The sequence below is a fragment of the Gobius niger genome (assembly GCF_951799975.1).
Source record: "Gobius niger genome assembly, chromosome: 11".
Taxonomy (NCBI): domain Eukaryota; kingdom Metazoa; phylum Chordata; class Actinopteri; order Gobiiformes; family Gobiidae; genus Gobius; species Gobius niger.
In genome coordinates, this window is record NC_136862.1 from 20,630,844 (window position 1) to 20,644,744 (window position 13,901).

At 41.9% G+C, this 13,901-nt stretch overlaps 1 protein-coding gene across 3 annotated transcripts in view; it reads right to left on the reverse strand.

Moving 5' to 3' along the window:
- The window catches only part of dclk1a (doublecortin-like kinase 1a), a 53,023-nt gene extending 42,717 nt beyond the window's left edge, over nt 1–10,306 (reverse strand). The window contains exons 1-3 of one of the 3 annotated variants that reach the window (XM_079566290.1): nt 10,069–10,306; nt 8,936–9,331; nt 7,727–8,070 (exon numbers count right to left, since the gene is read on the reverse strand). In XM_079566290.1, the coding sequence (XP_079422416.1) occupies nt 7,727–8,070; nt 8,936–9,296 (705 nt within the window). In that variant the 5' untranslated portion in view covers nt 9,297–9,331; nt 10,069–10,306. Of the gene's footprint in view, nt 1–7,726; nt 8,071–8,935; nt 9,332–9,408; nt 9,549–10,068 lie in introns of those variants that run through there. The other 2 variants (XM_079566288.1, XM_079566289.1) reach the window with 2 other exon arrangements.
- Between the last annotated feature and the right edge of the window lie 3,595 nt (nt 10,307–13,901).

Sequence of the window (13,901 nt, forward strand, 5' to 3'; positions counted from 1 at the left end):
GGTTTAAAATCGTTTGCCCTCATCTAAGTCACTTCCTGTCGGTGTCCAAACTAAAGAAATCTGGGTAAAATCTTCAGCAAAATTGTGAATATAATCATGTTAACTATGCTTTAGCAAGAATTGTGTCTAATGTGTCATATGCACTTCAAATTAAGTGCTACAAACAGCTGCACACCAGTGAGAAATCCTTCTGTCACGCACCTCTCCTCTAAACGCTGTATTTCCCAGTATTTTTTCTGCTTCCTGCCATAAGCGCTTTGCTTCTGAATCAGCAGCCGGAAACATGCGCCTGTTCATTTGGATCTTCCAGTCTGTCAGAGGCAGGTTTAGTGAGGTGAAACGCCTCTGTCAGCAGCTCAGCGTTACATAAATACATATTCTGGAAAATGCCGAGAGGGAGTGGTAGTGTGGAAGCAAATGAAGTGAGAGATACAAATGTGCCTTTCAAAACACGGAATACAAACAAGCTGTAAGACACACTATGATGTTATTTTTGCTGCCATAATATGACTGAAATCCATGAATATGTTATTGAAAGTTGGTTTAAATGGGATATGGGAGGGGATTGGACTATACAATTGAAATCAATTCAAGAAAAGGCCAGAAAACTCCAAACTAATTGAGCAACTTAAATGTATTTGACATCCCGACACATTCGGGTTTGATCAGAATCGGGTTTGTTTCCATGTCACTCGGGCCAAAAGCAAAAGCACAGAGCTGCGAGTAATCTCATGTGCCACAATGGGCCCCGCTGTGAAGACACAAAGGACGCGATGAGGTCAGTCTAATCCCCCTTCTCACAACACCAGGCATTTTGAACACAGTCTGTGCAGTGAGATCAGAGAGGAGCTGTCCGTGGTGCTGAAGACACTGCGGCTCTGCAACTGTCACTAATACTCACAGAGGGGAGAGAGGGCAGGGGGACAGGCTGGTACAGGGAGAGCGTGGAGGACAATAGAAGATTGAAGCACAGTGAGAAGGATTAAGGGGGATTTTTAGGGAGTGGAACAATGGAAGTGTCAAAGTGACCTTGAAACACAAAGTGAATTTGGTATCATAATGTATAGTTAGTAGTATCGTATGTATATATGGATGTGAATTCCTACTCCTAATAGTGTATTATAATAGTAAGAATTCAATCTTTCAGTCAGATTAATGTGCACATCATCATCTGACTTTCACTCATTTTTTTCTCTGTAATAGCTCCCCAAAGAGTTTAAAAATTGGTCTACATTTCTGAAAGTTTCGTGATACAACATGCCGCCAGTTTGTTCCGCTGCAAATCCATCTTGTACATGCTCATAATTACAAAAACCTGTCTGCCAGAAAATATGTTTCTGTAACTTTCTCTCTCGCTACAAGCCAGAGAAGCTTGGTGAAGCATATGTTGGAAAGTTTTGCGAGATAACATGCTGCAACCTTGTACCAGTGCCAGTTTTACTTCCAAATGAGAGTGAAAATCCCACTTGCACTCATCCTACAAAATCTGCCTCTCAGGAAAAAAAAACAAAAACATTTCTCTCCGACAGCAATGTATGTGAACTCCAGAGAAAGAGGATACAGATGTAAACTAGTCACAGCCAGGCTTCAATAGGCTGCTGTTGTGACCTTATGTTGCCTCTGCTCCCTGGCTTCTAATACTTCTGACATGATAGACACGAAAGCTACAGCCTAGGAAATGAGATTATATGAAAACAGGGGAAAGGCGACAGAGATGTGGGGCGGGGGAGGCGACGGTGACATGAGGATAGTAGTTAAACTAAGTGAGTATGAGACGTCTGAGTTGGCAGCGCAGTTACCGCATTCACCTAAACAGGCACACACCCCACCACCAGACTGCTGCGGTTATATAACAAAACTTATGTAACGCGCCTGCTCTCCACCGGGGGAGCTCCAAACTTTACTTTTGGCCTCAAACTGGGCTTCTCGGGGGGGGGGAAAACTAAACAAAACAAAAATCTGGCTTTGATTTGGGAAGAAAACAACTTTTACTGGCTGCGTAATAACATCAGTCTTGAGGATGATGAAGAATAATATGGGATTCTTTTGTTCTTTGTCTTTTATCTGGTCATAATGATGTAAACAAGGAGGAGCACTGAACGTGTACTTGTGCCTTAGAGTATTTAGATATAAAAAGGTTAACCTAAATTGGGATGGGTGCAGAGATTATTCTAGACTTCAAGCAGCTGCAACGCTGTTTGTTTACTGTTATTTCATTCAATGTGGCCTATTTTCCGCCAATCACAGATGTTTTGTTTAAGTGAGCTGTGCCATATTGCCTCATTCACTACAGAAGACATCAGATATGTCAGATGGATGTGAAGCGAAACCCCAAACAGGCCCATCTTTCACATATCAGTAGTTCAAACACCCGCAGACTGTGGGTGACTCAGTGCATTTGAGTCAGACAGTGCGAGTTCGAAACAGTGTCTGCAAACGTCTGCCATCGATCCTCATTTGGCAGCAGCTCCTCACAGGCCTCAATCTGTGCCACCGACAGAGACAGAGACATATATACAGGCGAAGTGTAGGAGAGCAGTGGACATGATATGCAATGACTAAGACAAGCGCAATCTGCTCAGTCAATGCAGTGGACTAAAAGTGGAGGATGTATTATGCAAAGTCTGTATTACCTACGAAGTAAATATAAAGCCTTATACTGTTAATGCTGATCTCAACCGGAAGCAAATAACTTTAAAACAGAAAAAAGATGCACAGCAATAACAACTGTTCTCTTATAATTTCGCTTTCTTTTTATGTGTATAACACCCTGTTACTTTCCACCTCTGCATTGTGCACAGCAGACCACTAGTTGACAACTCTCACCCCAAAAAAACACTTCAGTGCCGCAACGTCTCACAGTGACTCAGCAAATCGGCAGGACCAGATGGACTCCCCACTGTCCTCCTACAAAATATGACATCAGCCATGCCAACCAATACCGATAACATCATCAATCACAAAGTAAAGATGCTATCTATACAGCTATATGCCAGCGTATAGCTTTTTTTTTTCTAACAGGGAAGGAGAGGAAAGAGAGCGAGAGATGAGAATGGAAAAGGCTTCCTATGGGGGAGACAGACATGCCATATGCTCAAGCTGTAGGATTTAGAACTGTGCACTAATTAAACACAAGCTAAAGAGGCATGAAAACAGTGGCGTGTTGGCACAGGGAAATATAGGAGAACAAAGTTAGGCTTGGAAAGGACAGCCAAAAAAAAATATTTCAGAGAAAAGGGGCTAAAGCGTAAACATTGCATAACGTTTTGAGAAATGCCAAGAAAGTTAAAAAAGAGTACAAGGGGGAACTCTAGCCTTTCAGACTTTAAGGACAAAGTACAGAATGAGGTGGAGGCATATGAGAGTGATGCTAAGAGAGCTAGAGAGAGGGAGGGGGGGGGGCTGCAGTGCAGATGGAGACAGAGAGGTGACCCAGCTGTTCCACACACACTTGACCTGAGTTTAATGAGCAATTAAATCTCTGTAAACATAGGACGGTCTCAGGTGGTACAGGGAAAACAAAAAGAACTCCGTCTTATCTCAATTTCATGAAGGCTTTTACTTAGTTTTTTAATGTAATTTCTAATGATCATCAAGCTTTATTTCAACAATTGCCTGTTAATGTCTACAGTGATTATCTGTGGGAGCTTGGGCAGACATCTCGCTGAGGGGATTTAGCAGAGTCACTGTCTGTGTCTAAGTGCGTGTGAGTATGTGACTTGAATCGAGCAGCAGTCGTCCACTCGGGTCTGTGTGTCATTTTGTGCACGTGTGCGTGTAATGTAAACAGAGCTTACATGTATTAATACTGCCGACATGTCCGTGTGCTAATCCACTTATGTATCACTTATTTAACTTCTTGATCAGACAAATCCACGCCACACACAATCAATGGCATCACTCTGAGCTATGACTTCATCACTCGGGGCTAACAGACCTGTGCAGTCTGTTCTTAAACAAACAACAATTCAAGGAAAACCTTGTACAACAAAATTGCACAAAATGTATAAAACCCCATATAGATATTCCGGACCAAAAAACCTGATGATCTGTAACTGGGTCCCCAGGTGCTGCACTGCAGTCGTCCACTGCTCTGACAGGTTTCCCCAGAGGCATTAAAGGATGTGTCAAATGTAGAGAACTAGGACCTGCTAGGACAATAAGGTACAGCTTAACCCTAACCCGAAAACTGCAACAAAACCATGAAAACTGTGATATTTCGAGGACTTTAAACAGAATTCAAGACATTAAGTTTTGTTTATTTCTCCCCTAAATCTATATTGTGCTAATTTAAATTGTCAGATGATACTCAACAAATACCTTATTACAGAGGGAGATGAAATCAGAACCTAGTTATAGTCAGGGGTGTTCAAGAATTCTAAGAATATTAATGCATTCACAAGCATATAGGACTTTGACAATAGCATAAATGCATTTACACTTTTAGAATAACCTGGTAAAGTGAATAGATGCCCTCTTCAGGAGGAAGCTATGTAGCTGTGGTGTAATCGGATATGTAACCTTCCTCAGCCTTTTCTCATGTTACCAGTCGAAATATGAGACAGGCTGAGTGGGAAAGTATCAGGACATATCAAATACTCAATGTTACCTCTTAATGGGATTTCAATTACCAATACTTTGTTACACTGCACATCACAACACTATACCACGAAGACTGTGGTGTCGCTCATTATTTATACTGACAGACTGACCGGCTTCAACTTGTTTTTTTTTTTAAATGTTTTGAAAATTATGTTTTATATAAATTCATCTGTACTCTAAACCAGAGATAGACATGATCGGTATGGGCCACTGTCATCCGCTGTGGAAGCGGTCTTGATAAACAACCCTCAATACTTTTTAGTGAGACATGTCATTAATACATTTATTATACAGTATGTTTCCTAACCTTTCAAAATATGAGCGGTCACTTTTTTACTTTAGTATTTCTCCTAAGTTGCCATTTTGGACGTAAAATAGTTGCACACTGAGTATTACGTAAGATATCAATTATTTAATCAGCCCTGATGCCACTATGAGGACACAGAGAGAACTAACCCAAATGCATGTGTGGCGTAGCCCACTGCCTCTGGCCTCATTACAGGGTTAATGAAAGCAGGAGCAGGTCTTCAAGACTTCGATAGTTCCTTTGTGGGATCTTTAGAGTCTACAGAGACTTTCGCAGAAGCCCAGAAACCTACTTCTGTCCACAGCTGCCAATGACACAGCTAAGACTTCCTCGCATCTACATGCAAATAGACACTCTCCTTTACCCCCGCAGAAACCAGAAACCAACGCATGCTCAGTTAATTACTTCTTTGGCGGCTGGTGGTAAATAATGTAGGTTCAACAGTATAGTTTCAAATGGATGTATTACAAACTATGATACTATGCTGTTATACAGTGCATCCTCAAATCCACAGCTCCGACTAATACACAGTTATGAGGTCCTCATGCAAGACACTTCACCCACCTTACCTACTTATGAATGCGGTGTGTAAGTGAGTGAATGGTGGGAATCGGAGGGGCCGATGGCACAGATTGGCAGCCACATCAGTCTACCCCAGGGCCGCAGTGGCTACATACACTGCTTGAGAGCATGTGAAAAGTGCCCCCGTAACTGTGGATGTTAAAACGAAGTGTAGTTGACATATTCCTTACACAACATGTATTAGTTATGATTGAAAATGTGTTGGTCGAGACAACATTTGCTGTGTAAATGTATCAATGGCAGCAAACATGCTCCATTCATAATGACATTTATATCAACACAAACAGTGGCCAGGGGATTGTAAGTTTTGTAACCAGGCCAACAGACCCAATCAATAAAATGCCTAAAAATAGATGGCCCATAACAGTCCTCCTCCCTGATACAGAAGTGCGGGAGCAGCAGTTATTGTGTAATCTGCAGGACAGCAGCAGTAACCAATGGCGACCACAGGAAGTGCCGGTCTCTCCGTGAAAAATGATAGAGCAAAAGTAAGAACTGAGGAACAGGGTCTGAATATTCATCCAGCTTTGGGAGAGTCAAACGTGGACAAATGGAGGGTTCTGGAAGGGCATCTTGTTTGATAAGGATGGTAAAATATCAACTCAATTCAAATCATTTCAAATTTGCTGTGGCTAACCTGAGAGAGAAACAAGAGGTGTAGTTCAGCACCACTGAATGGACAGCTCCTGACATACAAGAAGAGTGAGCAGCAATTGATATCCATAGATTATAACATGAGTGATAGATGCAAACCAGAAGCACGAAAATGTCAGTGCAGGCCATGGGGAATGTGGTATATTCCTCATAATGACTCACAAATTACCCATTTATAACTACTACATAATTACTGCTGCGTGACACTAATAGCCTGACGTCAAATGCAGTTGGCTACAAAATAATGGCTTTCGTGCCAAGAGACTAGTGTTAGTTTCTTTCAGGAGTTTGCCACAGTGAATCATCATCTGCCTCCATCTAACCCTATCCACATCACTTTTACTCACACCAATAACTTCTTTCATTTCATCCAAAAATATATTTTGTCTTCCTCTGGGCCTCCTGCCAGCCTTTAGCATCTTACTACTACTATATTCCTTATATGCACAATTAAACCCTATGACAGGAAAGATCCTTGTCAATAACAATTGAGCAGAACAGATCGGCACCTTCTCTGAATGAAACTAATATTGTTACATAGGCTCATACAATCTATACACTGTCTTCTTGGGTAGTTGCCTGAGTATTTAAGTCTTTTTATAGCCTCCACTGCAGTGAGTTGCAGATGAAAAAAGGTGGGTGGACCATCAAGGGGGTTGTGATGTTTGTATTTGAGGTAACGGCAAACTGTGAGGGAAAGAATGCAGACTCCATTCATAGATTTCAGTCAGCTGTACCTTCCAATTTTAGCTATGGCCTCTTTCTAAATGTGTCGCACTTTCTCTCACCCCAAGTGGCTGTTTTTTCATTCATAAAAAGCCGTATGCAACAAAAACGAGGGTCGACATTAAAGATTAAGCCGCTTTTATGCTTTTGATCCTGACACCATGTAACTGTCTCCAAAGCGGCGCCACACGCGCATCATTAAAAAAACATCATCTACAGTTTTGTGTTTTAGAGAAACATGTTTCGGAGGGAAACAGAAAGCACGTAAGAGCTGATGTTGAAAAGAGACAGTAGCCTTGAAAGTTAATCATCTGCGATACCTGGGCTTGTAAACCGAAGTTCAGCGGTTTGATGCCATGGTAACTCAAAATGATGGCTTATCAAATAAAGCGCTTGTGCCTTAACAAGGAAGGTGACATTGTTGCTATGTTGGGGTACATCCTAACATGCAACAGAAGGGAAACATTTTGTCTGTGCCACTGCTAAATCAAATAAATTACAGTGTTTTATGTCATTACCATCCAACACCTCAGTTCTAAACTATAGACTCTTTAGGGTGTTGTGATGTCACGTAATTCCAATCTATAAAACCAAAGTCATATATGTTGTATAGGTCACAAAGTCAACCAATAACAGAGCAGGTATGATCTAGCAAAGCAGTAAAACCCTGTAAAATGCATAAGTGTTAGAAGGACTATATCTAAATGACTAAAGATCAAGGAAAACCAGATGCTCAAACAACAAGCCACCTTTTACCAATTGAAAATGAGGACCCTCTTAACTGCAATGTATTATTTTATATCCCACTGTCAAAAATGACAAAACAAGCAACTTCTAATTCAATCACGCACTCACCAGTTTCCCTTCTAGCGTGTAGATCTTCTTCACCACTCCAGAGTCCAGCTTTATGGCGTCGGTGATGTCTGTCAGCACTTGTTCGTAGGAGTGAGCAGTCTTCTTGTTCAGTAGGATCCTAACGGCTTTGCGAGGCTTGACCCCGCTCCTCACCACGGTCACCAGTTTGGGCCGGATGAAGTCCTTGCACTCACGGACCTCCTGTTGTGTCTTGGCACTGCCCAGAGACTGAGGCCCACGGGCGGCTGCTGCCGCTTTGACGTTCACCGACCAGTTGGGGTTGACGTTTTTTGTGTAATCCACCTTCTTGTACGCTTCAATGGAGCTGCAGACATAGCTGTCACCTGTCGAGCGGGAGAAGAGGGGGAGAAGCAAAATTGTCAAACTGCCAAAACACAGCTCTCTCACATATCGAAGACATACTGGGCAGGAAAACTTGTCAAATAAATAAACAGAATGCAGCAACAACATAATAACAGCATGACCAGATAGATATAATTGGGATTTGATCAAGTTGAACAAATAACCATATGGTGATTTTGGCCTCATCCAAAACGGCAACTATTGTGGGGGTCATGTTCCAGACTTGAAAAGCCTGGGTAGGTGACAGACTTAATAGTTTTACTGTAATCGGTGGTTTCCAAACTTTTCACACCAAACACCAACACATAAAATATTTGACTTTCACAGTGGCAGCAGGCCTTGAACATATAAGGGCAAAACCTGAGCTAAAAAGATGGACTAAACTGTCTCAAAACTGGATGAATCATATTGCTATCGGTGGCAAATCGTTTTGTCCTTTCACTCTTCAATATTCGGCGTACTGCTGGCCATAATGCATCTATTAATAATGTTGAACTAATTAATCAACAACAGGCATTATGCACGCGTGTAGGCGGCGAGTGAAATAGCACTTTGAGGAGGAGTTTTGCTTGTGTCTTGTTAACAGTTTTGTTCTGTTTATATTAGCACACTCTTTATAATGCAGCCTATTATGTCTGTTATAATCGCACCACACATAATCTATTTATTGAGAACACAAGAATGGAATATGACAGTAGCTCACTGGATACGGTGAAACAGCTTGTTCTAAAGAGGGATTGGAGACTTTTGAAGCAGTAGGCACATGTAGGCAAGTGCACATTGAATAATTGATTATTTCGGATATAGGAAACAATGGGGACAGAACTTCCAAGTTGGGTTTTGTACCTTCCACCATCTGGTCAATGTTGGTGATCTTCCTCAACCCGTCCAGGCTGTAGATGGTGCGCACGCCTTGGGGCAGGTTCACATTATCGGACAGGGAGCGTGTGAGGTCGGCCAAGAGCGCGTCGAAAGTGCGAAACCTGTCCGCGGAGATGGCGTAGACTATCCCGTTGAAGTACTTGTCCCCGTTGCGGTAGAAGCGCACTTTCTTGGCCCTCTTCTCCGCGCTCAGGGTCTTGAGGGTCCGGGTCCGGAACAGGCTGCAGTGGGCGCTGTGCGTGGGGCTCATGACACCGTTCATCTTGGCACTAGACCGGCTGTGCCTGTGTCCCTTGTCCCGATCGTCAAAGTGCTCCGTCTCCATGGCGTATGCGAGGCTCACAATAACACCGGTGCTCTCTGTGGAACAACACAGCAAAAATGTATAGAGCGAGATGTAAAAAGTTATCAAAGTAAATACAAACACGACAACAAACCGTGGCGCTGTGGACGTCTGGTCTGCGTAGCTAGTGTCCGGCTGAAAATAACCCCCTAATGACAGATTAAGTGTGGTTAAGCCGAGCAGCGGACAGCGCACTACAGCTACAACGTCTGACACTAGGACATTGGGCAGGTGGAGGAGAAGAAGAAGAGGGACCGGGGCGCACATACACGCACACAAACACACACACACACGCACACGCAGGCTCAGTGATCACGAATCGATTAGACCCATTGTAATACGCGCTTTATGAATATTCAACAGCTCAGTGGCACGCTTCAAGGCAGCCAGGCTGTCATTGGCTTCCTTATAAAAAAAAAACAGCCTATCACTCTTTGTAATTAGCACTAGTATGACGGTAAGTTTTGGTTTATAGCAGTCGCAGTTTATTGTTAGAAAAATAAAACGCATTCATGGAGTTGAGCAACATTTTACGCACTATTCAAAAGTAGGCTCCACTGCGTATTTTAGGTGACACTGGTCAAAAACATACTCCCAAAGACAATAAACTGTAATGCAGCGTTACATTGTAGTCGATTGAGCGCCATAAAAAGCGCATTAAACGTGGGTTTCAAACCAATGGCCTACGATAAATGCGCAAAAGTATATTGATAAACACTTGACTTTATTATTATGAAATGATGAGCCTACTTACCAACTCGTGATATCAACTCCTCAGAAACCTCCAGCGTGACAGTCTCTTCTAAACAATCTATGCAAAGAAACTACTTCTCGCTGGCACTTTTGGTCCACAATGCAGTAGCCAACCCCCCTTTGAAACCGGTGTGTGTCCCTTTGTTGTCCGCTGGATGAGGTCCACCTCCACCACCGCCGCCGCCACCACACCAGCACGAGGAGCAGTCAAATGCTTTGGGTAGCAGCTGTCTCTCTCCCCTCCCATATCCTCCTCCTCCTCCTCCAACACCTCCTCTTTCATTTTCTCGGTAGCGCGGACTCCCTCGCTATACCACGTCACTCGCGTCGTGATTTTCATTCACCCCCCACCTCATTAGGATGCGAGCCCACGCGTAACCACCCGTGCCTGGGTTGCGACCATAGCCTCAGTCAGCACCCCCCTCTCCCAACCAGAGATACATCAGCTGGGTGGGTAATGTATGCATTATACGTTTTCTTTATTGGGCATTATAGGCTATTGATTCTCTTAAGAATACACTGACCACATGGCATTACCAAAATGGTCAGTCCATCAAATCATAACTTCTGGAGCTATCCTACTGGAATTCACCAGATTTATATATTTTTTTAAAAGTGATACTTCACCATTTCAACGCGGCATGTTCTATCAAACCAAAGCAGAAGTTGGAACCATTAAAAACCCAAATCTAATTATGTCAAAACAAGACTTATTATAAAAAAAACAATCCAGCAGATCCAATGCAATGCAAAAAGAGTTAAATTAGGAAAACCATACCTAAAACTAATTTCTTGCACATTTTTAAATTACCATGCAATTTTTGTTTTAGACTGAAGAAGACTGAGACACTAAAATGTTTAAATCACAGTGATTTATAGATATTGATATTGGGTCAGTATTCCAATAGCAATAATTTGGTGTTATATTGTACAGCTAAGCCGTTGGATTGTTTATGGAAAGATGGAAAGGCTTTTTGTGAAAACCTTATGACCGAGCATTCCCGTGTAGACTATACGGGCACGTGAGATGTTACATAACAGCTTATCCATGGTATGTTACAAGTCTCCAAGGAGTTTAAAATCAGTTCAGAATATGCAGCGTCTAAGTGCACGCAGCATGATCACAATTTGTTTTTGCCAAGCATTTGCCTTCATCTAACGAGAACAAGACAAGCCCTGGGGGACCTGTAATCATGAGCGCTTAGCAGGAGAGAGAGAGAGGATAAAGAAGTTTGTTTATTAACGGTTTAAAAAAAAAAAAATGGATTTTGAGAGCAGGCGTCTTTGTTGAGCAGTTGAGGAAATTTCCCTAAAAATAAGATCTATTTCCAGGATGAGTGGGACTCCAGGATGCATCACATACTGAGCCAGAGAGACAAAGCAGTCCCAGAAATGTGTTTTGGGAACATGGCAAAAGAAGCATAAATAGAAAAACAATAAAAGCCAAATCAATGTTTGTCGTTTGCAATAGAGGTCCTCAGATTGTAGACATACAACTACGTGCTGGAGCTTTTAGTGTTAATGTTGTCAGGCAGGAAATGGTAGTTTTGGCGTAGTATTAGAGCTTTGCATTATATTGTATATAGTACACTACTGAGTCCATTTGTGCCAATCCCAAGCCAATATCATCAAATAGAAAATGGAAATACATTGAAAACCTCTGGTCTTAAAGGAATAGTTCACCGTTTTTACACACTGAGATATGATCTAACCTGAGCTTAGACGAGTTGATGCGTATCTGTTTGGCCTTTGTGCCCTCAGTCACGCAAAATGACCAAAGATGTTGTTAGCATTTGGCCGCTCCCAATGTATTCCTATAGCTCCAAAGGGGGGGGGGGGTAAGAACATATCTCAGCATAGAAAAACGGTGGCCTGTTCCTTTAAGTATGTATTGATTTAAAATACTCTTCTTAACCACGAGTATGGATTTACAGAATTGACATAACTTTAAATCATATCATCCGCCCAAGAAGTGATTTCCTGTTTCGATCCAGCAAACCAAAATAAAACCACCATCTTTTTCATTAGTTCAGCAGTCCATTAGTTTAACTTTCTTTCTCACTATTAACAGACAAAACACTTAACATTGTGTATCTAATTATATTGTTGTAATGTTGCAAGTAACTGCTGAAATAATCAATGGCACGAGTTGTGTGCTTTTATTTTGGCGTGCTGGATCCAAACAGGAAGTCACTTCATGGGCAGCATTGTTATGATTTGAAGTTATGCACCGAGTCAATTACACAAACAATAGATAAGTCTTTAATGGTCAGTCAAAAGTAATCAAGCTCAATCAAGAAGCAGAACAGCCTCAATGTGGACGCTGGCCAACAGTAATGACATTTGCATCCATACAACAGTAGACTGGGCTGAGTGCCCAAAATGATTCTGGAATATCTGCACTGCAACATGGCAGACCTTTTTTAAAGTGATGACATTTTTCATATAAATCTAAGCCTGTTGTGTTGATAATCTGCATGCATTAGTGGCCCTTTAGTGATGGGACATTTTTCTTAAGTAGGCCTATTATATGTCAGCCCATGACAAAATATACACTCCAATTCAAACCCACCAAATTTTCCTACTGTTGTATTTTATTTACAAAAGCATTCAACATTCCAGAGAGGCGATATGTAAGAGCATGCACAAACTAGCTTCCTACACTTTCTTTGCTTCTTTGACAAGTTCAAAGCAGCACGGAGCTGACAGAGCGTTGACTGGATTTAGATTACAGACAAATGACACTGCAAGAGTTTGGTTCTGACAGAAACTGAGCCATTTGTCACTGTGCCTAACCCGTCAGCTTAAGATGCCACCGCCTGTTCTCTGTGCACTGTGACTCATGGGCATGCCCCCGTGAACCAAACTGAAATAGGCTTCAGTATAAATCTAGGGACAAGAGTCAAGACACACTGAAAGTGCACAGTTAAATTTGCTCAATCTTTTCTACTGCAACATCAAGCTGCTTTCTGCAAATGAAGTCATTAATCTTGGCCCAACAACCTGTCACTGTGGCCTATCAAAGAATGGGCTGAGACTAATCAGCCATTGAAGAAATATGAGTGAACTTTTAGAGGAAAACAGAATAAAACACTCACTACCGTTTAATTGGCAGAGAACATATGGTAATTGTCATTTTGAAGGTAACAGTGCAAGGATGTGTGAAATATCACTTACAGTATGCATCAGTCTATAGTTGAGTTTGGGTCTGCAAAATATTGTAAAAGCATTTCCAAGATTTTACACTCTGTACTCAGGACAGCAGTGTTAAATGTTGCATACACATGTGCAAGATAGACGAGATTTGTCACTAAAAAGCAATGATGACTAAGTAACTGCAACCCCATGCCAGTTAATCTTTCCAGGTGAATTCAGGATTCTCTGGAAACCTCCCCAGAATGGACACAATAGGCAAAATCCTCCTGCTAGTTAGGTCAGTATCTCTGACTTAACTTAAAATATGGACATGGGTCCCCTGGTGCTGCAATGCCACAGCTCCTGAGAAGTTGCCCTGTGGCTTTGAAATACTGGACAGATCTCTCAGTATATCTTAACCCTTTCTCGTCATTTCGCTTGTGGGAATCAGTGAAACTGGTAAAAGGTGAAAACCATCTCGAGGGTCTTCATGTGTAATACTAGATGGGGTAACTATTCATACTGGCTTTGATAGATGCTTAAAATGCCAATCAAGTCATATGACAAAAGGGGCTTTGAGAGATCTGGTGAAACTTAGGGGTTCCACATGAATAGAAGAAGCAAACACAGCCTGGCATTAACTGTTTATGTTGTATAGAAAAAATAGCCATTGCTAAGTCAATTTGAACACTTTTTAAT